The 26,512-nt window shown below is 46.2% G+C and overlaps 2 protein-coding genes across 2 annotated transcripts; both read right to left on the bottom strand.

Annotated features, from left to right (window-relative positions):
- Positions 1–1,969: 1,969 nt before the first annotated feature.
- Positions 1,970–11,050, bottom strand: LOC128407096 (uncharacterized). Its single transcript, XM_053375070.1, has 5 exons — positions 10,783–11,050; positions 6,448–6,553; positions 5,472–5,578; positions 3,386–3,558; positions 1,970–2,388 (listed from the first exon to the last, which is right to left on the bottom strand). Exons 1-5 carry the CDS (start codon positions 11,012–11,014, stop codon positions 2,110–2,112), a joined length of 897 nt encoding a protein of 298 aa, XP_053231045.1. The 5' UTR covers positions 11,015–11,050; the 3' UTR covers positions 1,970–2,109.
- A 4,751-nt stretch (positions 11,051–15,801) lies between these two features.
- Positions 15,802–25,082, bottom strand: LOC128407098 (aquaporin-5-like). Its single transcript, XM_053375073.1, has 4 exons — positions 24,626–25,082; positions 19,242–19,403; positions 16,959–17,039; positions 15,802–16,809 (listed from the first exon to the last, which is right to left on the bottom strand). Exons 1-4 carry the CDS (start codon positions 24,986–24,988, stop codon positions 16,573–16,575), a joined length of 843 nt encoding a protein of 280 aa, XP_053231048.1. The 5' UTR covers positions 24,989–25,082; the 3' UTR covers positions 15,802–16,572.
- Between the last annotated feature and the right edge of the window lie 1,430 nt (positions 25,083–26,512).

Below are 26,512 nucleotides of genomic sequence, written 5' to 3'. Positions count from 1 at the left end.
TCAGAATACAGATTTCAAGGGGTAGAGGGCAATACCTAATACACTGTAGTTGCTGGAACAAACTCTAATTACCAGCAGTACAGCTTTATCAAAGCCAGAGGTTTTATAAGGGTGGCTTTAAATAAAAATACAAAAGGGAATGTTGACTTTTCTACAAAGTTGGACACAGGCAGAATGGCTCTGCCATAGCTGGTGTGTTATCTGCTGCTAACCCAGCTTTGGCAGGTTATATTCATACTACTTTCTACAAAAGGTGAACTTACTGGCTATGATCTCCTCTTTTCTCCGTACACTGGATTATTGGGATTAACGCCTCAGGCAGCTAGGCAAGGGGCACCCACTTACCAAGAAGAGAGCAAAGCCTTCCAGCTACTTTATGTAATTGAAGCTAAAAGACCAGCACTGCCTTCTAATCTCAGATTAAGTGTTTTATGCCAGACATTGCTGTTCCAGGGCAACGAGGGAAATGCTACTGATGTAACGATAACTAACAGACTACTCTGCGTGCTGAAACACTGGCACTTGTTCCCTGAGGAAGGGCGCATATGAAATAACTGCTCCAAGGGGTAGCGTTCACAGTGCCCCCCGTAGCAATTTGGGCCCTCTAAATTATTGGATTACAGTTCCCATCATCCCCGACTACAGACCATGCTGGTGGGAACTGGGACTCCAACATCTGGAAGGCCAGATGTTAAGCCACCCAGGTCAGTGGCTGCCTCTGCATGACAAGCGATTTGCGTATACCACCTTACAGCACAAGTTGTGGAGCTTTCACCACATAAAACACAGGCTTTTGTTAAGCCGGTGGTTTTCAACCAGTATGCCGTGGCATCCTGGGGTGTCTAGAATGATAGTCGTGGGCAACGTGGGCCTTTGTTCCTCTTTCCCTCCCTCCTCTGATGCCCTCTTGCATCTTTGCCTCCCAAAGGCTTGCATGGCCTATCAGTTAATATCTTGACCCTGCTCCATTGAATTGACATTTCAGCCTTCACGACACAGGGAAACGGCCAAATAAACAGCTATTTTCGTTTATTATTTTGTTTATATTAACTGATATGCATGAAATACCAGATATAGGTATATAACCCCTAGTGAGGCATTTTTCCAAAAAAAAAGTTTTTTATGAACTGCCCTACTGAACACCCAATGCTTTTCAGTGGAGCAGGGTCAAGATATTAACTGATATGCATGAAATTTCAGATATAGCTATTTAATCCCTAGGTAAAGGTAAAGGGACCCCTGACGACTGGGGTTGCGGTGCTCATCTCGCTTTATTGGCTGAGGGAGCCGGCGTGCAGCTTCCGGGTCATGTGGCCAGCATGACTAAGTCGCTTCTGGCAAACCAGAGCAGCGCATGGAAATGCCGTTTACCTTCCCACCGGAGTGGTACCTATTTATCTACTTGCACTTTGACGTGCTTTCGAACTGCTAGGTTGGCAAGAGCAGGGACCGAGCAACTGGAGCTCACCCTGTTGCGGGGATTCGAACAGCCAACCTTCTGATCGGCAAGCCCTAGGCTCTGTGGTTTAACCCACAGTGCCACCCGTGTCCCTAGTGTGGTAAAATAAGACCTTTGGAGCAGGCATTTTTAAAAAAATAGTTTTTTAATGAACCACCCTAGTGTGCAATGCCTGCCTGGGAGCCAAGTGCCCAGCACCGAAGGGGAGCCTTTCCTCCATGCAGGCCTGGTACTGCCCACGGCTGCCTCTCAAGGTGAGTTAAGTTGTCTGCCTCATGTTCACCTTTGGCAAGTCTCTCAGGCTGCTAAGGCTGGAAGCATCCGCTTCCCAGGCCCCTGGGCATGAGGAGACACCTCTCTTTGGGGCGGCTCAGAGACCAGGAGTGGCTGAGGGAACACTTCAGAAGGGAGAGTGTTTGAAAAGGGGTGAGGGGCTGCCGCTTGGAGCACGTTTCCCCACAGGGGAGCCTTAGAAAGAACGCAGTTTGTCAAGGGAGCCGTGGACTCAGAAAGCTTGAAAACTTGTGGTTTAAGCCGTTGCATGAGAACAGCCTGGGAGCTAAACGCAAACGCCACGGCTGTGTACAATTTAAAATGGTCCCCGTGCTACAGCTTTTTTGTGTTCAATGTCCCAAAGAGCGTTTCTCTGATCACTTCAAGCTGATAGGCCACAGCACGGGAGTCTTCTGCAAGTAAGCCTGAAACGCCGCCTCTTTTCCCCATCTCTTCATGGCTGCTTTTTCGAGGATTGGAATCCCACTGATAAAATTGAGCAAGAACCACACCAGCAGCGGTGAGGTGACGCTGAAGTATTGCCAGCCACGTAGTACTGGGGTGGCTGACACAAAAAGTCCTGTCCACAGCAAGATCTCGCCCAGGTAGTTGGGGTGACGGCTGTAAGCCCATAGGCCACTCTGGATAAACTTCCCCTAGGGAGATTTTAAAATAAAAAGTGTCAGTTTTATTGTGCAGCGCAACTCCATGGCTGGTTCCAATTACGAAAGAAATTCACTAGTTGAATATATGTGCAGAATTCGGTCGGCTTATCCAAATCAATACCGGTGAATACCCACATACTAAGCAGGATCTCTTTTCCTGCCTAGCTACCTTCAGCAACGAATATGCATTGCCAATTCCAAAGCTAGCATCCCTATTAACAGGATTGCTGTTATCACAAAGAGCCAATCTCCCCATGCTTGATTGGCTAAGATTTCCAAAGCAAGATTCTGCCTAATGAAGTGTCCCTTTTTTTGTGAGAACATAGCTTTTCCTAATTGGACTCTTAGACATCCTACATTAAGGAAAAGGTATTTCAGTACAGAGATGAGAGTATGTTGTCTCTTAGCCCAAGCTTTATTTGGGTGGCTCTGCAAGCTATTATTAATGTAAGAACAGTAAAGAAGTTGGAACCATGTCTACCTTTAGATTTATTTTCCTCTTGTTTGGTCTGTGTCTTTGATTCTTGCTTTGCCAGAAAGGCTAGCTTTTGATTGGTTTAAATGCTTCAAATGGATAAAACCATGTTACATCTAGGTAAACTAGCAAATCATGTTAAATCACCAGTTGAGTTGCACATCTGGTCTCTGTTATGCATGTGAGGTCAATTCCTCCATCCGCAATCAAGTCATGGATGGCAGCGGTCTTACGAGTCATTGACCTGGCATTGCACAACAGCACCTTAAGGTCATGTGGGGCACCCTTGTTGAGACCTGTATCCTTCTGGTCAGGACCAGAGTAGCAGACAGGGATAATCTTCAGAGAACGACTAAACATGCCTCCTTGGTAATGACATGGTCTGGTCCTAGTGTACAAACTCCTCCTGCCTATGAGCACCGAGATCCTGTGTCCTATTGCATCTCCCCCTATAGCCAAGGGCTCCCTAAGGCCAACTATCATGTAGCAGAGAACCTCACAGCCATTACTCACAACGTTGTCAGGGTTGCTTCTGAAATGCCACTTCTGTTGGTCAGCTATAGCCTCTGTAACGAACCCCACGGCCCAAATGCTCCATCCAAAATAGTCCCAGAATCCAAGGGGCTTCTGGTGTTTCTCCAGGTTCAGCAACAGAGTGGGAAGCAATGTTACAAACACCCATATACCTGTCAAAATATGAAGCCAGGATAGATTAGGCTGCATACATTTGCAAAAACAACAGGACAGACAAGACTGCGCACTTACTTGGGAGCAAGTCCCGTCTTACTCCTGAGTAGAACTGTGCTGTAGGCCTGTAACTTAGCAGCTGCGCCCAGAAATATTATTATTTATTGAATTTATATACCATCCTATACCCGGAGTTCTCAGGGCAGTTCACAAAACAAAATCAAAATATAAAACTGCTAAATATATAATCAAAATAAAAACAACAACCCAATAACCCCCCCCAAAAAAACCCCCACATTTAAAAGGGCATAGGATGTCAATCAAATCAACCAAAGGGCTGGTTAAAAAGGAACGTTTTTGCCCGGCACCTAAAAATGTATAATCTTTTCTTCCTCTTAAAATGTCATCACATTCCACCAAAGTCCAAAGTCCCATTAGCAAAGTCCTGGTTTGTATATGTTCAAGTGCATCCTATGTCTTCTGATATGTTCTGTAAGCTAAATTCTGTGATCTGAATAAATGTGACTGCTTGGGCACAGGTTCCCCCCACCCCTCTTCTGCTAACCAACTGGAAGGTGCTCCCCAGAACATTAAGGCACACTAGACCCATTGATTGACGCAAGTCCTGCTCAGTTCTGGCTTCTGATTGTTAAAGACAAGCACCACTAAGAGAAACAACAACTAGGGTGAAGCTAAAAGATGTGAAGCACTGAAAGCCAGCAGCAGGGGAACGAAAAGACATTGTACATTAAAAGCCCATCAAAGCAACAGTGACTTCCACTGCTTAAGGAAAAGGCACAGAGGGAGCCTGATGGATCTTGATGAGAAGAGCATTCCAGAGCTAAATAAAAACCATCTTGCATTCACCCAGTGGCTATCCTGAGTTGGCCTCGGAATTTGATCTGAATTCCCAGAAAGGTCCATATTACAGCAGGCAGCTCCTAACAAGGGTTACTGGACCTAACCCATTCATAGTAATAATAATAATTAATAATAATAATAATTTATTATTTACATACTGCCCATCTGCCTGGGTTGCCCCAGCCACTTTGGGTGGCTTCCAACGAATTAAAAACATTAAGCACAGTAAAACGTCAAGCATTAAAAACTTCCCTATACAAGGCTGCCTTCAGACGACTTCTAAAAGTCAGATACAGTCATACCTTGGGTTACAGACGCTTCAGGTTGCATTTTTTCGGGTTGCGGACCGCCAAAACCCGGAAGTACCGGAACAGGTTACTTCCGGGTTTTGGCAGTCGCGCATGCGCAGAAGCGCTGAATTGCAACCCGCATGTGCGCAGACGCGCCACTGTGGGTTGCGGATGCTGCGGGTTGCGAACGTGCATCCTGCACGGATCACGGTCACAACCCGAGCGTCCACTGTAGTTGTTTATTTCCTTGACATCTGATGGGAGGGTTTCCATAAGGTGGGTGTGACTATTGAAAAGGCCCTCTGCCTGGTTCCCTGTAACCTCACTTCTCGCAATGAGGTTAACAGCCAGAAGGTCTTCAGAGCTAGTTCTGCGTCCGGGCTGAAAGATGGAGGTGGAGAAACTCCCTCGGGTATATTGGACAGCGCCAACTCTTTGAATTGTGCTCAGAAACGTTCTGGGAGCCAATGTAGATCCTTTAGGACCCGTGTTTTATGGTCCTGGCAGTCGCTCCCAGTCACCAGTCTGGCAGCAACATTCTGGATTAGTTGTAGTTTCTGACTCACCTTCAAAGGTAGCCCCACGTAGAGCACATTGCTCTAGTCTTTAGGGCTTTCAAGGTTAGTAGAACCATCTCTTTGAGCCCAGAAATAAATCACATGGCACACTAAGCATGTGTAAGTTAACTTGTTCAATGCTTCTGGCCAAATTTCACTGGTGAGGGGATATAGGTTTCAGTTCCAAACTATCTACACCTTCACCTTGCATTGTCCAGTATAGGAAGAAAGTGCCTGAGTGTTCTCTGACGCCGTTGAATCGCCTGTCATGTCCCTCCTTCAGGATCCGTAGGAAGAGGAAAAGCCCCAACCTGAGAATAGCAGAGATAATTGAACATATTTGAAATGGTGTTCATTGATTACGTGGAATCAACCAGAGCCTTCCTAGGCCTCAGATAATAGCTGGCAGTGCCTGCAGCTTTGTGATTGCCACATTTTGGTGACTCTGGTCTTCTGTTTCAACAGAAGCCTAATAAAACACAAATATAGGAGAAAAAGCCATTTCTGGCATGGAAATAAAGTCATGGGGAAAGCTATGTGCAATGCATTTAAAAATCAAAAACCTGTACAGTACTAAACTGCAACCTGAACAAACTAAGCAAATCCATCTGATTGTGCGTAATTATTCGGCATTTTTACTGTTACAAATAATATGTTGCTTCTGGGAGGGATAAGAACCTTTGAAGAAAACTCGAGCCCTGCCACCGCCACTGAAAATTGCACTGAAGAACAACTCTGATTTTAAATAGGCGTTGTCCACACACTGTCAAACGTATCTTGACAACTATAAGGGCTAGAAATTTGTTCCTTTTTTGTCATTTAAAAAAAGCAACACAGCATGATAGCTAAGATTCTCGGGAAACCCAACCCCCTATTTGTATTTCTGTGCTTGTGCAAAATCACAGCATAAATGCAGCCCACTAGTGTGGGATCGTAGCTGGAGCTGCAGCCATAGGCTGAAGAGGAAATCAATTGGTAAGAAGTGACTGGATTTTAAAAGCCTTTGTGCTTTGATTTTTACATTCAGTTCCATCAACACTGTTAACCCCAGAATAGCATTCATTGGCAATTCCATCAGGCTCTCCTGGCTGCAGGCACACGAGTCGAGGTGATGCATCGTGGAATTGGCTCAAACTCATCGCTGCCTCTGAAACAAATACACAGCTCATTGGAAACTCACCTGAGGCCCCAAATAGTCACCAGCCCTGTCTGGACCTGCTGCCGAAGATGCTGTGCGTTGCCCCATCTGAGGCTCAGGTGTGCCAGCAAGATGAATGTCCCGCTTCCTAGAGAGGCAGAAAGAGCAACATCAGAAGCTAAAACAGGCAAAAGTCATCACAGGGGCTCTTGAATGCTGCACTGGTGTGATACAGGCCTTGCATTTTATAGAATCATAGAATTGTAGAGTTGGAAGGGACCGTGAGGGCCTAGTCCAACCTGCTGCAATGCAGGTAGAGTTCACCTGACATGGGACTCCAACCCACAATCCTGATATTAACAGTCCCATACTCTACCGATTCTCCATCCTTGTACTGAGCTATCCTCAAGGTCTGTAGCAGGGAAACATTAATAAACTCCTTTAGTGCAGGCGTCAGCCAACTTTTTCAGACCTTGCAAGGGGCCGGACTATATTTTGGAAAAAACAACAATGAGTTCCTATGCCCCACAAATATATTTTTTTAAATAATATTTATTAAGGGTTTAAAGATTACAGGGAAAAAAAAGAATGAAAAAATGAAAAATTAAATACATAAAAAACAAAAAACAATACAGTAAAACAGAAAAAAGAAAAACAAGTATTTAAAAACACGTCCAATGTTTCCCTATCCTTATCTTTCATTCACTTGTTTCATCGACCTCACGCCTCCCTTTTTTTGTATTCTAGTTCAATTAGCTGTTTCAGCAAATCCTTTCCATCTTACTCAATTTTTGTTCCATAATTTATCTTAACCCAATCTAACCTTAAATTTTCCACTTTGACCCATTAACAATCTATTTTTACTTAATTCTTTATAACCTTTCTGCTAAAGCCATGTAACTTCATTCCAGCATCCTTCTAACATTCCTTAATTTTACAGTATTTCTGTAAATAAACTTTAAATTTTTTCCAATCTTCTTCCAACGACTCTTCTCCCTGGTCTCGGATTCTGCCAGTCATTTCCGCCAGTTCCATGTAGTCCATCAACTTCATCTGCCATTCTTCCCGGGTGAGTAAATCTTGTGTCTTCCAATGCTTTGCAATAAGTATTCTTGCTGCTGTTGTAGCGTACATAAAGAAAGTTCTATCCTTCTTTGGCACCAATTGGCCGACCATGCCCAGGAGAAAGGCCTCTGGTTTCTTCAAGAAGGTATATTTAAATACCTTTTTCATCTCATTATAAATCATCTCCCAGAAAGTCTTAATCCTTGGGCATGTCCACCAAAGGTGGAAGAATGTACCTTCAGTCTCATTACATTTCCAGCATTTATTATCGGGCAAATGATAGATTTTTGCAAGCTTGACTGGTGTTATGTACCACCTGTAGATCATTTTCATTAGATTCTCTTTTAAGGCATTACATGCTGTAAACTTCATACCTGTGGTCCATAACTGTTCCCAGTCAGCCATCATAATGTTGTGTCCAACATCTTGTGCCCCACAAATAACCCAGAGATGCATTTTAAATAAAAGGACACATTCTACTCATGTAAAAGCATGCTGATTCCCGGACCATCTGGGGGCCAGATTTAGAAATTGATTGGGCCGGATCCGGCCCCTGGGCCTTAGTTTGCCTACCCATGAGTAAGAGGATGCTATATTCTCTCTACCCAAGTAGCGGCAACTGAATGCTACTGTTTCATATTCCACTACATCTAATCGCTATATTACAGATATTAGAAATTTGCAGCTTCTACTTGATCTCTGGCGTGCTTGCTCTATAGAGCTGCCGTCTTAGAAACACGGCAGTGCTTTCTCTTTTTGGAATCTGAATGCTACTCTTATATTCCGGCCTGCCTACCCCACCCCACCCCAATAGCTGATTATGATGAAAATAATAATAAGAAATGAACATAATTCAAGTGTTTGGGTACAGAGGTTCTCAGTGTTTCTAAGGAGAGGGCTGCACAGACTTCCCACAACCGTACAATACTATGATCTGGCCTCAGTTACAATAGGCCTCTGACAGAGCTGAACACACTGCGTTTGTGAGCTAAAAGCTTTCCAGTCCTAGGGGGCATCGCCAATCGGTCCACGGGGCGGCTGGGAAGGCAGCTATTTGTGTGCAAGTGGTATACCATACAGATTAGGCAATATTCACCCCCATAAAGGTAAAGGGTAAAGGGACCCCTGACCATTAGGTCCAGTCGTGACCGACTCTGGGGTTGCAGCGCTCATCTCGCTTTATTGGCCAAGGGAGCCGGCGTACAGCTTCCGGGTCATGTGGCCAGCAGGACTAAGCCGCTTCTGGCGAACCAGAGCAGCGCACGGAAACGCCGTTTACCTTCCCGCCGGAGCGGTACCTATTTATCTACTTGCACTTTGACGTGCTTTTGAACTGTTAGGTTGGCAGGAGCAGGGACCGAGCAACGGGAGCTCACCCCGTCGCGGGGATTCGAACCGCCGACCTTCTGATTGGCAAGTCCTAGGCTCTGTGGTTTAACCCACAGCGCCACCCGTGTCCCATATTCACCCCCATACAATGGCTCCAAGTCTGTTAAATCTCCCAACAGCCCTTGCAAGCAGGGCCAGAAATCAAGGATGATGGGACTGTAGTTCGGCAACATGAGGAGGGCGATACGTTCCCGGCGCCGGCTCTAAGGACACCTGCTCATACCTTTTAAAGTCAAAGCTAGAAGGGGGAAACTAGGGCAGGTACCAAGAGCCATCTAGTCCAACCCCCTTGCAATACACCATGTAATTGCACCAACTTCGCCTCTGTGACGTTTACCCCTGGTTATTGGAAGTCTCCCTTCAGGGGCAGACTTTGGTAATACGGTGCGCTGTTTTGGAAAACCGTTTTGGGGAAAAAAATATGGTGCGCTGAGTGAGGACAAAATTTGGCACTGTAAATATTGATTTGGCACCCTCTTGCTAGAAGTGCATGCTCTCAACGCACTACGTCACAGTTGTGGCAACTTAACTGCCTGTCTGACCAGGGTCTAACTTTGAGTAGGTACCCATATAAATATTATTATTATTATTATTATTATTATTATTATTATTATTATTATTCACCCCATCAGCTTGGCACCCTGTACAGAACCACTCACTACCCTAAATCCGGCATTGCTCCCTTCCGCATCAGCTTCCAGCATGCTACCCTATACAGTGGTACCTCGGGTTACAGACACTTCAGGTTACAGACGTTTCAGCTTACAGACTCCGCTAACCCAGAAATAGTGCTTCAGGTTAAGAACTTTGCTTCAGGATGAGAACAGAAATCGTGTGGCAGCTCCATTAGCTAAAGTGGTGCTTCAGGTTAAGAAGAGTTTCAGGTTAAGAACGGACCTCCAGAATGAATTAAGTTCTTAACCCGAAGTACCACTGTATATCATATGCTCTAAAAGCCCAAAGGCAGCTGGGACAAAAGGGATTAATTTCCCCCTTGGCTGAGACAATATTTTCCCTCCCAGCAACCCTACTTATTTTGATCTGTCAGCGAAGGCTTGTTCATGTAGAAACCACTCGGTAGGGCCTGGTGCTTTATAACCTTGGCTAGCAAAATTCTTTGACTTAACCAGGCTTCGAGTCCTTTAAATAGCGCAGGTTTAATCAATGTGAGTCAGTGGGTGCAATTCTCAGCACCCTTCTTTGCTTCTTGGGGGACCCCTGAGAAACTGGGGGTGCTGATGACAGGGAAGAGTTGAGTAAAGAAAAAGTAAAATCCCCCCCCCCCCCCGAAGAGCTTGCTAACTATTTGGTGCCATTTGGGCTGGCCTGAATAAAGGCAGCTGTGGACTTTATTAACAACCTTTCCCCCTTTTGCTTTTTTAAACTGTGCCTGTGTTACTTGCCATCCCAAACGGGTCTTCTTGGTAGTGGCGCCCGCCCCGTGGAACGCCCTCCCACCAGATGTCAAGGAAATGAGCAACTATCTGACTTTTAGAAGACACCTGAAGGCAGCCCTGTTTAGGGAAGTTCTTAATGTTTGATTTCTTGCTGTGGATGGCATATAAATTAATTATAATTATTATTAGCTACACAGCCTTGATTCCGAAAAAGGAAGGGGGGAGGGAATGAGCGGGATCTGGCAGTTTAATTCTATTTATTTCATTTATTTCATTAATCGCATCCCGAGGGAGGTTAATGCGCATTTACATGGACTGGAAAGCAAGGTTTCTCGCAGAAGAAACCTGCAGATGCGAGAGTCGGGCAGAGCAGCGAAAGGGGCGCTGCAACAGGTCCAAAAACACGGGGAAGCGCGGCCGCACGAGCCGCCCTGCAGCGCCCACGAGGACCCCACGAGGTCCGCCAGCAGATCCCGCGCCGTGATCCATCCCAGGTCGGACCCAGAGCCCCGAAATCCCCGCTCACCCGCCAGGTCGAAGAACTTCTCGGTGCGCAGCGCGGCGGCGGCCGCCCACAGGCCCCACTGGAGCGCCAAGTCCACGGACGCCAGCCAGGCGAGAGGGACCAGCGCCATGGCGAGCGGATGTCCTGGAACGCGGCGCGGATAGAACCCTCCGAAGTATCCTAACTGGACGCCGCCAATCGCCGGAGGGCGGCTCCGCGTCGTATCCAATCGGCAGTCGAGCGCCGCCCCCATGGGGAGGAGCACGTGGGCGACTGAGATTGCTGTACTCTAGCTGTTGACCGGAGGGTTTTATGAGATTAGCAGCAGTGTTCTCCAGACGCATTTGTGGCTAGGGTAACTTTTAGTATTTGCAGGAGATCAAGGCAGTGGGTCGATCCCAGGGCCGGATTTAGGTTTGATGAGGCCCTAAGCTACTGAAGGGAATGGGGCCCTTTCTATGTCCAGCTGCCCTTTGTCAACAACAAATTGTCACTGTTTTTGTGTGTTGAATATATGCCATATGGTAATTTATGGACCTAATAGGTATCTAAAGCCATTTGCACTTGCAGAATGTAAGCACCCTATATATAGAAATGAGCCAACCAGTGATATTTTAGGGAGCAGGCAGCAGGGCCCATGACTTACATTATAGGTCCCTACACAACACAAAACACTGCTGCTGTATGTTGGTTTTATTTTATTTGTTTTTTTATCTTATATTTCGGAAATGTTTTTTTCTTTATTTTTTTGCCCCCCCCCCGAGTGGGGCCCTAAGCTATAGCTTGTTTACTTATACGTAAACCTGGCACTGTTAGGCTGTATCTACAGAAGTCCATCATTCCCCGATCAAGGGAAGTAATAATATCAATCGATCATTTCTTGTATTTGACTAAAAGCTGCCTCAAATCCAGCCACAAAACCAGCAAATCCAACTAAGAAAGACCCTGAAATAAGCAACCATTTACTATAAATCAAATTAATGAATCCCCTGCACAGTTTTTTATGTGACTTGCACAAATACTTTTAGCGGCTTTTGCAAATAAGGCTCTTTTTATACCGTATGTGACAAGCGGGTGACAGTCGGATAATTGTACCACTCTATTAAGCCTTGGTCAAACCACACCTGGAATACTGTGTCCAGTTCTGGGTGCAACAGTTTAAGAAGAAATTAAGTACATTTCTGAGCACAGTACAAAGTGTTGGTACTACCTTTTAAAGCCCTAAGCAGACTTGTCCTTGAATACCTGAAGGAGTGTCCTCATGCCCATCGTTCAGCCCGGACACTGAGGTCCAGCTCCGAGGGTCTTCTGGCAGTTCCCTCACTGCGAGAAGTGAAGTTACAGGGAATCAGGCAGCGGGTCTTGTTGGTAGTGGCGCCCATCCTGTGGAACGCCCTCCCATCAGATGCCAAGGAAATAAACAACTATCTGACTTTTAGAAGACGTCTGAAGGCAGCCCTGTTCAGAAAAGTTTTTAATGGTTGATGTTTTATTATGTTTTTAATATTTTGTGAGGAGCTGCCCAGAGGGGGAGGCATATAAAGATTATTATTATTATTATTATTATTATTAAATTGATAAGCTGGAATATGTGCCGAGGAAGGTGGCCAAGATGATCAAGGGTCTAGAAAGCAAGCCTCAAGAAAAACGGTTGAAAGAGCTGGGTATGTTTATCCTGGAAAAGTGGAGACTGAAGAGAGATGATGGCCATCTTCAAATAGCTTAAGATTTGTCACATGGCTAGGATTCGAACCAATGGCTTCAAGTTACAAGAAAGCAGATTCCGACTAAACGTCAAGAAGAACTTTCTGACGGTAAGAGCTGTTGGACAGTGGAACAGACTGCCACAAGAGGTTGTGGACTCTCCTTCCTTGCAAGTTTTAAAGCAGATATCGGATGACCATTTGTCATGGATTCTTTAGCTGAGATTCCAGTGTTGCAGGGGCTTGGATTAGATGACCCAACTCTACAGTTCTATAGAAGAAATGGCTCTCTTTGTGTGTGATGCAGTACATGTGAACTGAACGATGAGCTAGATTATCTGGTGACCTGAAGCAGTCACCCCACCGACAAATTTGGTTGGGCCTTTTAAAGCTCCTTTAAAACAGGAGCAAGTTCAACAGTCCTTCATCTGATGCAATGATCGGCTGGGGAGGGGGGGCCGGGAAGCAGCTGGCAAGGTAGCCTTGGAAAAACCGGACCCGTCTGTCAATATGAGCAGTGACGCCTCTATTCGAGCCACTGGTAGCTCAGCACTTTAGACACTGTGTGAGTGTCTGGAGGCGGTTGGAGGATGAATGGCGGCTAACAGATTGAGGTTGAATCCTGACAAGGCAGAAGTGCTGTTTTGGGGGGACAGGGGGTGAGCAGGTGTGGAAGACTTCCTGGTCCTGAATGGGGTAACTGTGCCCCTGAAGGACCAGGTGCGCAGCCTGGGAGTCACTTTGGACTCACAGCTGACCATGGAGGCGCAGGTTAATTCTGTGTCCAGGGCGGCTGTCTACCAGCTCCATCTGGTACGCAGGCTAAGACCCTACCTGCCCGCAGACTGTCTTGCCATAGTGGTGCATGCTCTGGTTATCTCTTGCTTGGACCACTGCAATGCGCTCTATGTGGGGCTACCTTTGAAGGTGACCCGGAAACTACGACTAATCCAGAATGCGGCAGCTAGACTGGTGACTGGGAGTGGCCGCCGAGACCATATAACACCAGTCTTGAAAGACCTACATTGGTTCCCAGTACGTTTCTGAGCACAATTCAAAGTGTTGGTGCTGACCTTTAAAGCCCTAAACAACCTCGGTCCAGTATATCTGAAGGAGCGTCTCCATCGTTCTGCCCGGACACTGAGGTCCAGCGCCGAGGGCCTTCTGGTGCTTCCCTCGCTGCGAGAAGTTACAGGGAACCAGGCAGAGGGCCTTCTCAGTAGTGGCGCCCGCCCTGTGGAACGCCCTCCCACCAGATGTCAAAAAGAAAAATAACTATCAAATTTTTAGAAGACATCTGAAGGCAGCCCTCTTTAGGGAAGCTTTTAATGTTTAATAGGTTATTGTATTTTAGTGTTTTGTTGGAAGCCGCCCTGAGTGGCTGGGGAGACCCAGCCAGATGGGCGGGGTATAAATAATAATAATAAATAATAATAATAATAAGTCCAGATGTGGTTAGCTGCAGTTATTCATTGATGACTGCAATACGCTCTGTACATGGCAAGAGGCTTGCTCCTTGATTATCGCACCACTTTTTCCAGGACTGAGTCCTGGCATTGAAAAGACGTTTGGGGATAAAGGCTTTGACTCAAATGGAGATGTGGAATCCATCAATGCCAGGGGCTGTGCTGTCAGTGGTACAGCAATTTCTCCTCTCTTTATAATTGCCTCAACAATCTCTGTTTAATCTCCGCAGCTCATCCATCAGTGGAATGAGATCTGGGAATAAAGCAAGGATATGCACCACCAAATTCGAGCCATTTGTAATAAACCCTCTGCTTGCACTCCAGCCCGGTGTACATAAATCTCTGGGTTTGTGGTGGTTGTTGTTTTTAAAAAGCCCACAAAGACACACAGAGGCATGCAGGCTTTCTCGCAAATATCAGGCTTTTAATAAAATCTTGCCCATTAGCTCTGAACAGAAGGGATTTTTGCCATCTGTTGAGCCGCAGACACCAAGATTGACAAGGTTATTATTGCTGAGACAGAAATATTCGCTCTCTGTCCTTTATCTTTTCTGTATCTTCTAGCCGAGGGGAAAAAAAAAATACAAGGGGTCTGTTATTGCTGAAATACATCTTATTTAATGCTGCTTGCCTCAAATCAGCGGCAATCATGAGAAATTGCAAGGTCAGGAAGAGTGGAAAGCGAGATGAAAAGAGGAATTTATGGCAATGGAAGCTTGTGTTGAAGAGGCGAGAGACTAGACTGTTTGGGCGAGATGTTTATTAAGAGCCCGGCACCTCCAGTGCCCTCAGGATACAAAGGGGAACAGATTTCTCCTGCTTAGAAAGAGAGAAGGCAATAAGATTCCAGCAACTGAAGCAGCTATGGGCTATTTAAAAGTCCACCATCAAGATATACAGAAGCAACAACAAAGGGACAAAGAGAAATTACCCACAGGATGCAGAGAAAGGGGGAGCAGAAAAGCATGCCGAGGATGCCGTAATTAGAATTAATCAGACACATTAAAGGTAAAGGGACCCCTGACCATTAGGTCCAGTCGTGGCCGACTCTGGCGTTGCGGCGCTCATCTCACTTTATTGGCCGAGGGAGCCGGCATACAGCTTCCAGGTCATGTGGCCAGCAGGACTAAGCTGCTTCTGGCGAACCAGAGCAGCGCACGGAAACGTCGTTTACCTTTCTGCCGGAGCGGTACCTATTTATTTACTTGCACTTTGACGTGCTTTCGAACTGCTAGGTTGGCAGGAGCAGGGACCGAGCAACGGGAGCTCACCCCGTCGCGGGGATTCGAACCGCCGACCTTCTGATCAGCAAGTCCTAGGCTCTGTGGTTTAACCCACAGCGCCACCCGCATATTAATTTCATACAAATGATATTAGTAAATTACTGGGCGCCTGAAGAGCACAACTAGAATACTGTGTCCAGTTCTGGGCGCCACAGTTTAAGAAGGATTTTGACAAGCTGGAACGTGGGCAGAGGAGGGCAGGCAAGATGATCATTCCCAGAATTTGCTGATGAAAACCGCAACAATTTGAAAAATGAATTCAAAACCACAATAAAGTTTTTAGTGTGGGTGTGCCCAGGGGCGTACAAAGCGGGGTGCCGGGGGGTTGTGGCCCACCCCGGTGTCGTCCCTGAGCGGGTGACAAAATGTCACACCGTGGGGGGCGGCACTAACTGGAGGGGCCTTGTCTGCAGCGAGCCCGAGCCACGCGTCCCTCCTGGGAGGGACGCAGTGGCTTGGGGCCCCACGCTGCCCAAAATGGCAGCGTGGGGCTTGCATCCACCAGGCGGACTCCATGGCCTGCTTGCCGTGCTGCCCCCCTGGGTGGATTGCCATGGCACCCCCCTGGGCGGCTCGCCCCGCCCCCGCTGCTCCGGGTCCTGGAGCAGCTAGCTACCCCCCTGGGTATGCCCTCCTGAGATCATGATTTTCCTATGCTAGTGTCGGGGACCGTGCTGAGGAGGGCTGCACTGAGGATAGTTCGGAGCCCCCCTCCCTCCGATCCTGAATCTTCCCTGGAGCAGGAGGACAGTATAGATTTGGAACAGTGGTTTGCAGAGGGGCATAGTTCAGAAGGCAGAAGCTGGGAAATCCTGGATGGGGAACAGCTAAGAGAAGATGCGCCAGGAGAGAGAGAGAGAGTGAACAGATTCACTGTCTCTGGTAAGCATCCATCCGCTCAGCCCAAGGTCAAGAAGAGCAGATAAGGTGGCAGCACAGAAAGCACAGTGGTTATGAGCTCAGGTTACAAGACACTGTGGTGATGTGGTTGAGTAGGGAGGAAGTGGGTTTAACCCTTAATTGGGAGCACCGTCATTCCTAGGAATTCTTTGTTCTCTCGTTGTGATCATTAAAGTTCTAACTGGTAAGAAGACTCCTTTTCCTTTGTTCTGCTTATCTACTGCCAAGGGGTGGGGAGTGGGGGGGGGGCAATTCCCTGAAGCCTGACAGCTAGAGCCTGTCAGCAAGCAGCGTTTTGAAAAGTCACATGGGCAAGGAAGGTGCTTTCTCCCACCCAATCCTCTGTTTGGAGGTGAGACAAAGGCGAGGCATTCCTAGTCCACAGAACTGGATCCTGAGCGTAAGGTTAGCTGCAGCGTCCATCCCACTGCGTAAACAAGAAGGCTGAGCCTGTCCCCTTTAAGAGACCAACCCACAAGCCTTATCATCAGTGTCGATGAGCTTGGGAAGGGTGTGAACAGAGTAGGTCTTCAAGGACTGCTTCTTCTGACGTCCATGCTCTGCTTCTTTCTCAGGATCACGGTCTCCTCTGAGGATGGCAATTCGGTCTGCCGTGCTCCTGGGTCGTGGGCACAAAAGATAGTCGTATAGCATCATGGCTACGATGGCACCAGCTAGCGGCCCGATCCAGAAAATCTGTGCAGAGAGAAGGAAAGGATGCTTTGGTCAAAGCTAGGGCTAGGACTTTGCCAGCAGCTGCTGTGTGGGTCTAGCTGCAAGAGCCTCGCTTTGAGAGATGCTCCTCATCCCATCTCTTTCAGAACAGAGGCAGAGTCTTCTCTTACCCAGTGGTTAGCAAAGTTCCCCATGACCAGAGCTGGGCCAAAGGATCTAGCCGGGTTCATTGAGCAGCCAGTGTAGTAGATCTAGGGAAACATAAAGTGGTGGTTGAGAGGAGGGAAGGAAACCAAATATATGCCCTCCAACATTTCTCCAATGAAAATAGGGACGTCCTCTTCAATAATATTAATAATAATGGCAATTTTATTATTTATACCCCACCCCTCTGACTGGGCTGCCCCAGCTGCTCTGGGTGGCTTCCAACATGTATAAAAACATAATAAAACATTTTTTAAATCCCTATACAGTGGTACCTCAGGATGCAAACGGGATCCGTTCTGGAGCCCCGTTCACATCCTGAATGGAACGTAAGACGCGAGGGCACGTCTGCGCGGGTCGTGTTTTGGCACTTCCGCGAATGCGCGTGATGTCATTTTGAGTGTCTGTGCATGCATGAGTGGCGAAACCTGGAAGTAACGCACTCCATTACTTCCAGGTTGCCATGGAGTGCAACCCGAAAGCGCTCAACCCGAAGCACATTCAACCCGAGGTATGACTGTACAGGGCTGCCTTCAGATGTCTTCTAAAGGTTGTGCAGTGGTACCTTGGAAGATGAACAGAATCTGTTCTGGAAGTCCGTTCGACTTCCAAAACATTTGGAAACCAAAGCGCGGCTTCTGATTGGCTGCAGGAAGCACCTACAGCCAATCGGAAGCCGCGGAAGCCCCGTCAGACGTTCGGGTTCCAAAATAACGTTCAAAAACCAGAAACTCCCTTCCAGGTTTCGATCTGGAGCCGATTTGTTCGGGAGCCAAGGCGTTTGAGATAGTTATTTATCTCCTTGGCTCGGACATCCCATAACTCCATACCCTCCAGCATTTTTCGGATGAAAAATGGGGTGATGTCCTAAGGGAAGGCAGGACATTCAGGGATTCAATCATAAACCAGGACAGCTTCTGTAAATCTGGGACTGATTCTGGAAAATAAGGACACTTGGAGGGTCTGCAAGCAGTTTTCACTGCATGTGAGGAGTTGCATTTTGTGTTTGTGAACAGCCCAATTTCCTATTGTTCATGACCTCATGAAATATCCTCCAGCACCCAATACCCATTGCAGCCTAACACTGCCCCCCCCAAAGCAGGCTTGGAGCTTGCCAGAACATCCTCCCGACTGTAATATTGTCATTTGATTTCATTTCACTTTTAATTTGTACACCGCCTTTCTATATTGCTATACACAACGTGGTATACGGCAACAAAATACACAACAAAGAACGCACACCTTATATAGTCTGATCCAATACAAAAAGTCATAATAAAACATAACTACTAAAGCATGGACTACTGCAATGTGCTCTAGGTGGGGCTACCTTTGAAGGTAGCCTGGATAATACAACTAATACAGAATGCAGCAGCTAGACTGGTGACCGGGAGCGGCTGCCAAGACCATATAACACCAGTCCTGAAAGACCTATATTGGCTCCTAGTACGTTTCCGAGCACAATTCAAAGTGTTGGTGCTGACCTTTAAAGCCCGAAACGGCCTCGGCACAGTATATCTGAAGGAGCGTCTCCACCCCCATCGTTCAGCCCAGACACTGAGATCCAGCTCCGAGGGCTTTCTGGCGGTTCCCTCACTGTGAGAAGAGAGGTTACAGGGAACCAGGCAGAGGGCCTTCTCAGTAGTGGCGCCTGCCCTTTGGAACGCCCTCCCATCAGATGTCAAGGAAATAAATAACTATCTGACTTTTAGAAGACGCCTGAAGGCAGCCCTGTATCAGGAAGTTTCTAATGCTTGTTTTATCATGTTTTTAATATTCTGTTGGGAGCCGCCCAGAGTGGCTGGGGAAACCCAGCCAGATGGGCGGGGTATAAATAATATATTATTATTGTTACTACTACTATTATTATTATTACTTCAAAAATCCATGTAAAATTACATAATTCATGTCGTGTTTTCTCTGACGCCTGCCATAGCTAAGGCTTTCCTGTTCACTCAGTTTCCCTGATAAGCATGATGATAACCCACCTGGGGTGGAGTCTGTGGCACCATTCACACACACACACACACACACACACACCACACACATATATGAATGACCCTGTTCCACGCCAAGGTCAGCGTTGATAAGACCCTGGACTGGAGTTGCCACAAAACACAGCCTAAAATGTGAGATCAAATTGCAAGTTTACAACTGAGGATCTTTGAGGGAAGAGCTAAGTGTTTTGATATAAGCGGTTGATTTTCGCAAGAGGGACCTGTGCGTCTCTCTCTCTCCCCGATACCCACCCCTATCAGGTGTCCTGCAGTGACTGACAATCCAATGGACAATGCCGGGAAGCCAACATCCGTCCTGCGGCTGTCGGTGGACGCAAAGACGCAGAGGACCAGCTGGAGTGTGAGGAACATCTCAATGGTCACAGCCTGTCCTGCCGACGTGGTGTTCTGGGGCTGGAAAAGAAGGGCACGTTGGTGAGAAATGTCCCTAACTGCACTTTTGGAGGCTGAAGGTCTACTCGACTGTCCGGGTGGACTTTTGAGTGGGTCCAACCAGCTGCATCAGTTGCGAGGGGCTGACAAGGTGAACCGCTTCCACAACGTAGCACCATCGGCTGCAGTGAGGACATGGGGTACGGCAGAGGTGTCCAGCTTCCAAGAGACTGCGATCTACTCCCACTATAAATAAACTGGCAGTGACCTACCCATTGGATTGACCAAAGAATTATGGCAAGAGAAACTGATGGACTATGCAGAATTGGCAAAACTGACACATAAACTACGGGACAAGGGTAACTGTGACTTTAGAGATGAAGGGGAACCTTTTACAAAGTACTTAAAGAAGCAACTAAGTGAACTGGACTCCTTGGCAGGTTTTGAATAAACACTCACAAACTTTTTATTGATAATAACCAGTTAGATAAATTAAGGATTTATACAATTTTGTAACATGCAGAGAATAGCATCTACAGAGAAACCAGAGATGGGAACTGAGGGAATTCAGGGTTGGGGGGAGGGAGGGGGGTTGTTTTATGGGAGGGGGGAGAGGGGAAATGAGGGGAAAAATTAAGGATGATATGTTGTAAGATAATATGCTTTGTTCAAATTCCTAATAATTTTTTTTTTTAAAAAAATTGGATTGACCAAAGTTGTTGAGCTTTTTTTAGAGAAAGATTTTGGAAATCCAAGAAAACTAGTTTTAGTTTAGATTAAATAATAATAATACAGTGGTACCTCAGGGGGTTGAGTACTTAATTCGTTCCAGAGGTCCACCCCTACTGGGACCTCCTGTGGAGCACGATTCCATCCTGAAGCAAAGTTCTTAACCCGAGGTACTATTTCTGGGTTAGCGGAGTCTGTAACCTGAAGCGTATGTAACCTGAAGCGTATGTAACACGAGGTACCACTGTCATCTTAATGAAAAAAGGTGTGTTCTTTGTAATTTTGCAAAATATACTCGTTAACCGCACAAAAAGTACTCCCTGGTGTTTTTTATTTAACGTCCTAGTTTTCAAATGACTGGAGATTTTGACCAATTTTTCTGAGCACTTGGGGTCAAAAGAAAGCAATTCAAAACCACTGTTGTCGAGACCTTTCATTCTGAATCTGCTAGACAGAGCCAGACAGAGATTATGGTGGCAGGTGGGTCTCCTGTCCTGCCCCCCCCCCCAAATCCTGGCTACGCCCATGGTCACAGGGTAGTTCTCAGCAAAGTGAATCTTGAGTTGAAGTGAATGGAAATTGAACAGGAGAGGAAAAATCAAGGATCCAGTTCAGGGCAGGGGAGGGGCCCGGCTTGCCTTGCATAACTGGGCAAAAGGACAAGAGGCGACGTCTGCTCTGCAAAAGCTGGTATTAGCGAGAGCCGAGACAAAAATATACCAAAGATTTCGGGGTCAGAGATCACTGGCGGTGAAGAACAGAGAGAAGCAACCTTCGGACTGGGCCCTCTGTGACTTCTCTGCAAAACAACAAAGCCGAGGCGAGAGAGTTCTGTTTCATTTTAACTTCGCCCAGCATTTGGAATTGCTTCCTCCAGGCAGATTCTGCCGACCGACTGATAATTCAGTCTCATAACACACTTCCAGAAAAAACAAGCCAGCGGCTGGGGTTAACCGAAGGGATTTTAAAGAGAGAGAGAGAGAGAGAGAGAAGGCCATAATTTGAAATATTTAAAAGTTCTGCTGTTTGATCAGATTGGTTGCAAAGGCTTAAGTCTGAGGCACAGTTTATTATTATGATCAATTAATTAAATTTGTATACAGCCCTATCTCAGGGCAATTCACAACATAAAATCACAATATAGTATGACCACATGATATCAAATAACAACAACAAATGTAGAAAGCTGAACTTAAAACAGGAAAACGAGAAACTGAGAAAACTGGACGTGGCGTAGTATTTTAATATTGTATTTTAATATTCTGTTGGAAGCTGCCCAGAGTAGCTGGGGAAGCCCAGCCAGATGGGCGGGGTATAAATAATAAATTATTATTATTATTTATATCCGGCCTTTTTCCTTGACAGGGATTCAAGGTGGCTTACAGGTAAAATAAGAACAGCTAAAAACATAGGGAAACCATTAAAAAAAATTGCTAGAATTAAAACTATCGATCTATGATCCATTAAGAACATAAAGATAATTACAATAAAAACTGTAAAGAACCAGCCCTTTTGTTAAAAGTTGTCAGTTCCCAAAAGCTGGCTGGAATAAGAAAGTCTTCAGCTGCCAGTGGAAGGACAACAAGGAGGGAGCTAGTCTAACTTCTCTAGGGTGTTCCAGAGTCTGGGAGCTGCCACCGAGAAGGCCCTGTCCTGCTTCTCTACCAATCGTGCCTGTGAGGGTGGCAGGACCGAGAGAAGAAGAAGAAGAGGAGGAGGAGGAGGAGGAGTTTGGATTTGATATCCCGCTTTATCACTACCCGAAGGAGTCTCAAAGCGGCTAGCATTCTCCTTTCCCTTCCTCCCCCACAACAAACACTCTGTGAGGTGAGTGGGGCTGAGAGACTTCAGAGAAGTGTGACTGGCCCAAGGTCACCCAGCAGCTGCACGTGGAGGAGCGGAGACGCGAACCCGGTTCCCCAGATTACGAGTCCACCGCTCTTAACCACTACACCACACTGGCCCTCTCAGAGAAGGGCCTGCTCTGAAGATCTCACAACCAGGGCAGCTTCGGATGAGGGAATGTGGTCTATCAGATTTTACCAGGGCTCTCTGCCCGCCCCCCCAAACCTGCGTTTAATGCAAGGATGCAGTCCCAGAACACACAAAGCAATGGTAAAAGGAGTGTCTCTGAACATGTGCAAAGCACATTTCTCTTGCCATTCAGCAATGTCACCCCCACTACACTGCGCATTTCACAGGGGCAGAGACAGCAGGTTGCAGGAGAGGCTATCTTTTAGTAGATCTTTCAACTTCCAGATTCTGACACCAGATCTTTCAGGTGCCCCTGCTTTCTAGGGACAGTCCCGAATTTGGAATGTCCTGCTTTTCCTTAGGACATCCCTATTTTTGTCGGAGAAATGTTGGAGAGCATGATAACCCTATTTTCATCGGAGAAAAGTTGGAGGGTATGGAGTTATGTGACCCTCGAGCCAAGGAGACTATACAACCTTTAGAAGACACCTGAAGGCAGCCCTATATAGGGATGTTTTTAAAGAAATGTTTAATGTTTTATTATGTTTGTATATACAGTGGTACCTCAGGTTAAGTACTTAATTCGTTCCGGAGGTTCGTTCTTAACCTGAAACTGTTCTTAACCTGAAGCACCACTTTAGCTAATGGGGCCTCCCGCTGCCGCTGCGTGATTTCTGTTCTCACCCTGAAGCAAAGTTCTTATCCTGAAGCAATATTTCTGGGTTAGCAGAGTCTGTAACCTGAAGCGTATGTAACCCGAGGTACCACTGTATGTTGGAAACAACCCTGAGTGACTGGGGCAACAGTCAGATGGGTGGGGTATAAATAGTATAATAATAATAATAATAATAATAATAATAATAATAATAATAATAATAGTTGTTGTTGAATAGTGTATAAATAATAAAACAATAACTATTATTATTATTATTATTGAATAGGACTGTCCTTATTTTCATTGGAGAAATCTTGGAGGGAATGTGACACTAACCATATACCTGGTAAAAACAAAAAAAATTTTTCCTTCCAGTAGCACCTTAAAGACCAACTAAGTTAGTTCTTGGTATGAGCTTTCGTGTGCATGCACACTTCTTCAGATACACTGAAACAGAAGTTGCCAGATCCTTCTATATAGTGAGAAGGTGGGGAGGGGTATTACTCAGAAGGGTGGTGGGAATGGGTGATTGGCAGATAGCTGTGATATACCTGGTACACACACATCACCATCAACCCCAATCGTAGGAGAATCAGATGTCCAAAAATCTCCCGTCGTTCCTAAGCATATTAATAAATGCACATGCATGAGCTCTTCATCACTCTAGATTACTGAAACAGACCAACAGAGTCTCAAACTACTGTGCAGGCAATGAGAGACAGTCAATGAAGGCAGCTGCTTCTGTTGCTACCAAGGGGAAAGGATTCTGGGAAAGCAGTAATAGCAAAGAAGACACACAGCTCCTTTCTCCATGGATATGGCTGCTCCAAGGCACCCAAAGCCCTGCTTGGATGCGCACATCCTTACAGTGACCCATCAAGAGTCTCCAAAATCTGCAGAAGAAAATGCGCATTTCTTTTATTTTAAAATCACAGCAGGATTGAATGGGCCTGGGCTTGTGCAGGAATGCCAGAATTCGGTGAAGTTTTCAATTAGATGGACGAAATTCAAATTCAAGCCCATATGAATAACTGCAAAACTTAAAAGATGTTGCTGTGGCAACATCTCAAAAAAGACCGGAGAAGGTAAGTAAGATGGAAAATTTGGGGCAGCCAAATAAATCCAGAGGTCCTTTGGACTCCAGGGTTATATAGCGGTACCTTGGGTTTTTGAGCGTCTCTGAAGCCAAATGTTTTGGAACCTAAACACTGAAAACCCGGAAGTAAATGATTCTGTTTTCAAACGCACCTCGGAAGTCAAACGGCATCCACTGCGTGTTTTTCAATTTTCTCCATTGAACTTTAAACCAGCCCTTTGTGCCTCGGTTTTTGAACGTTGCGAAACTCAAACGTTCTTTTGGAACGGATTACGTTCAAGAACCGAGGTACTGTATGTTGTCATTCATCCTACAAAGCACATTTCCTTTGTGCACTGTCTGGCAATCTCCTTTTGTGGCCTATTCATCATCATCATCATCAACAACAACAAATTATTATTATTATTATTATTATTATTATTATTATTATTATTATACTATTTATACCCCACCCATCTGACGGGATTGCCCCAGCCACTCTGGACAGCTTCCAACATGTATAAAAACATAATAAAACATTAAACTTGTTTAAAAAAACTTTCCTATACAGAACTGCCTTCAGATGTCTTCTAAAAGTTGTAGAATTACTCATCTCCTTGGCTCAGAGGTCCCATAACTCCGTACCCTCCAACATTTCTCTGATGAAAATAGGGACGTCCTAAGGAAAAGCGGGACATTCCGGGATCAGATCAAAAACCGGGACGGTGTCTGTAAATCCGGGGCTGTCCCTGGAAAATAGGGGCACTTGGAAGGTCTGACCTCCCCATCAGTGATCATTCTCAGACTCACCCCATTGACCCCCAGGCTTCCGTGGACCTCACGGGGGGTCAACTCATAGAGAAGAGCGGCTCCCACCACTGCTCCGAGGAGCTGAGCGAGGACGTAGGAAGCAGCTTTGCAAAGGGAGATGCGAGAGCCCAGCAGGAACGCAGCGGTGACTGCAGGGTTGAGATGGGCGCCGCTGACGTGGCCCAAGCATTGGGCCAAGGTGCCGATAGCCAGGCCAAAGGCGAGAGCGACTTGCAGGACCGAAGGGGAGGCCAGGGGCCAGGGCAGGGCAGAGCCCAGGCCTACGAACACAAAGACCGTCGTGCCAATTAATTCAGCCAGGAAGGCGCGAGTCAAGGCCCTCGAACACAGTTCCCGCTTCATCGTGGCAGATGCGCCGAAGGCCGCAGGGATCCACGCTTGCCTCTGCGGCCGCTCTGAGCCCGCAGGCAGGAGAGAGAGCCCGGCAAGCCTTTATATGTGTCCTTGCCCCAGGCTGGAACGAACCTGGCCCAGCCTTGTAAGAACCGGAGCTTCAGGTGGGAAATTTTTGGAGTGTCTCCCCATGAGTCAGGTGGAGGCCTGTCTGAGCCTGTGATGGAACCTCCCATCCACAGGGATTTTATAAAACATGGGCTGTCAGCTTCTGAACTGATGTTCCCTACCAAGGGAAGCCGCTATCCAAAACCCGAAGGGAGTAATTGTGCCGCGCCCGAGTCCCATTTGTCATTTTTTAATGCAATTATATCCCATCCACCCTCTAAGGAAGCCAGAACATTATAGAGGGAGTTATCCCATTTCCCTCCTTCACAACAACCTTGTGAAATACAGTGGTACCTCGGGTTACATATGCTTCAGGTTACAGACTCCGCTAACCCAGAGATAGTGCTTCAGGTTAAGAACTTTGCTTCAGGATGAAACCCAAGAATTACCAATGATAGAAGAATGGCAAATGAAGATGATGGATTTTTCAGAGCTAGACGACCTAACCGGAAGAGTCTGTGACCAGAAGGAGGAGGAGTATCAGGAAGAGTGGATTAAATTTAATGATTACTTAGTTAAATATGTTAAGTTAAATGAACTGAAAACAGCTTGCAGATACTTAATTGGCTTAGGATTTTATTTATGTTAAGTGATGAATTAATATGTTTAATTTCATAATGTGAAAATCTAAGGTTGTTAATGTTTAAGTTAAATTTTATAAGAACTGTGATTTGGAAAACCGTTAAAAGGATATCCAATGAAATTCAACTAAGAGGAAGCGAGGAAGTCACTTAACAACGTTAATAAGTGTAATTTTCAATAAGGCTATGATTTATGTTTGTTTGTCTTATGTGTTTGTTTGTTTATAATGTTGTGAAAACCAATAAAAAAAATTTTGGGGAAAAAAAGAACTTTGCTTCAGGATGAGAACAGAAATCATGCTCCAGCGGCAGTGGCAGCAGGAGGCCCCATTAGCTAAACTGGTGCTTCAGGTTAAGAACAGTTTCAGGTTAAGAACAGACCTCTGGAACGAATTAAGTACTTAACCCAAGGTACCACTGTAGGCTGGGTTGAGAAATTCACAATTTGCCTCTGGTCATCATCAGTGAGATTTGCGGCTGAGATCCTACGACCATGATCCTGTGCTCACTTACGTAATAAGGGAAAAAACTGCTCCTTTTCCCTTACGGGGTATCCAAGAGCCCATATAGACTCCTTAAGTGGGTTACCTATTGGTAGGAGAAAATAACAGAGGCCGACCAGAGTATATTGAGAAGCAAAGCAGCTAGTAAACCTGGTCTTTATTGCAATAGAAAAGTACTGTTGCCACAGGGTCCCCACTCCCCACACGCAGGAGGGAGGAGAACCCTGAACAATGGTGTAAAAGGTAAAGGTAAAGGGACCCCTGACCATTAGGTCCAGTCG

The sequence above is a fragment of the Podarcis raffonei genome, chromosome 2 (genome assembly GCF_027172205.1).
Source record: "Podarcis raffonei isolate rPodRaf1 chromosome 2, rPodRaf1.pri, whole genome shotgun sequence".
Taxonomy (NCBI): domain Eukaryota; kingdom Metazoa; phylum Chordata; class Lepidosauria; order Squamata; family Lacertidae; genus Podarcis; species Podarcis raffonei.
Note: the sequence above shows the minus strand (reverse complement) of the source record. Positions and strands in the feature narration are given on the sequence as shown.

What these genes read in the sequence shown, in the direction of transcription:
- LOC128407098 (XM_053375073.1), bottom strand. Translation starts at nt 24,988, where the DNA reads ATGAAGCGGGAACTGTGTTCGAGGGCCTTGACTCGCGCCTTCCTGGCT. An exon ending in CTGCAGGACACCTGATAGGG is followed by an intron (nt 17,040 to 19,241) that starts GTGGGTATCGGG and finishes ATGTTTCCCTAG; the next exon opens with ATCTACTACACTGGCTGCTC. An exon ending in GGAACTTTGCTAACCACTGG is followed by an intron (nt 16,810 to 16,958) that starts GTAAGAGAAGAC and finishes CTCTCTGCACAG; the next exon opens with ATTTTCTGGATCGGGCCGCT.
- LOC128407096 (XM_053375070.1), bottom strand. Translation starts at nt 11,014, where the DNA reads ATGGGGGCGGCGCTCGACTGCCGATTGGATACGACGCGGAGCCGCCCT. An exon ending in GAAGTTCTTCGACCTGGCGG is followed by an intron (nt 6,554 to 10,782) that starts GTGAGCGGGGAT and finishes CTGCCTCTCTAG; the next exon opens with GAAGCGGGACATTCATCTTG. An exon ending in GAAGCAACCCTGACAACGTT is followed by an intron (nt 2,389 to 3,385) that starts GTGAGTAATGGC and finishes AAATCTCCCTAG; the next exon opens with GGGAAGTTTATCCAGAGTGG.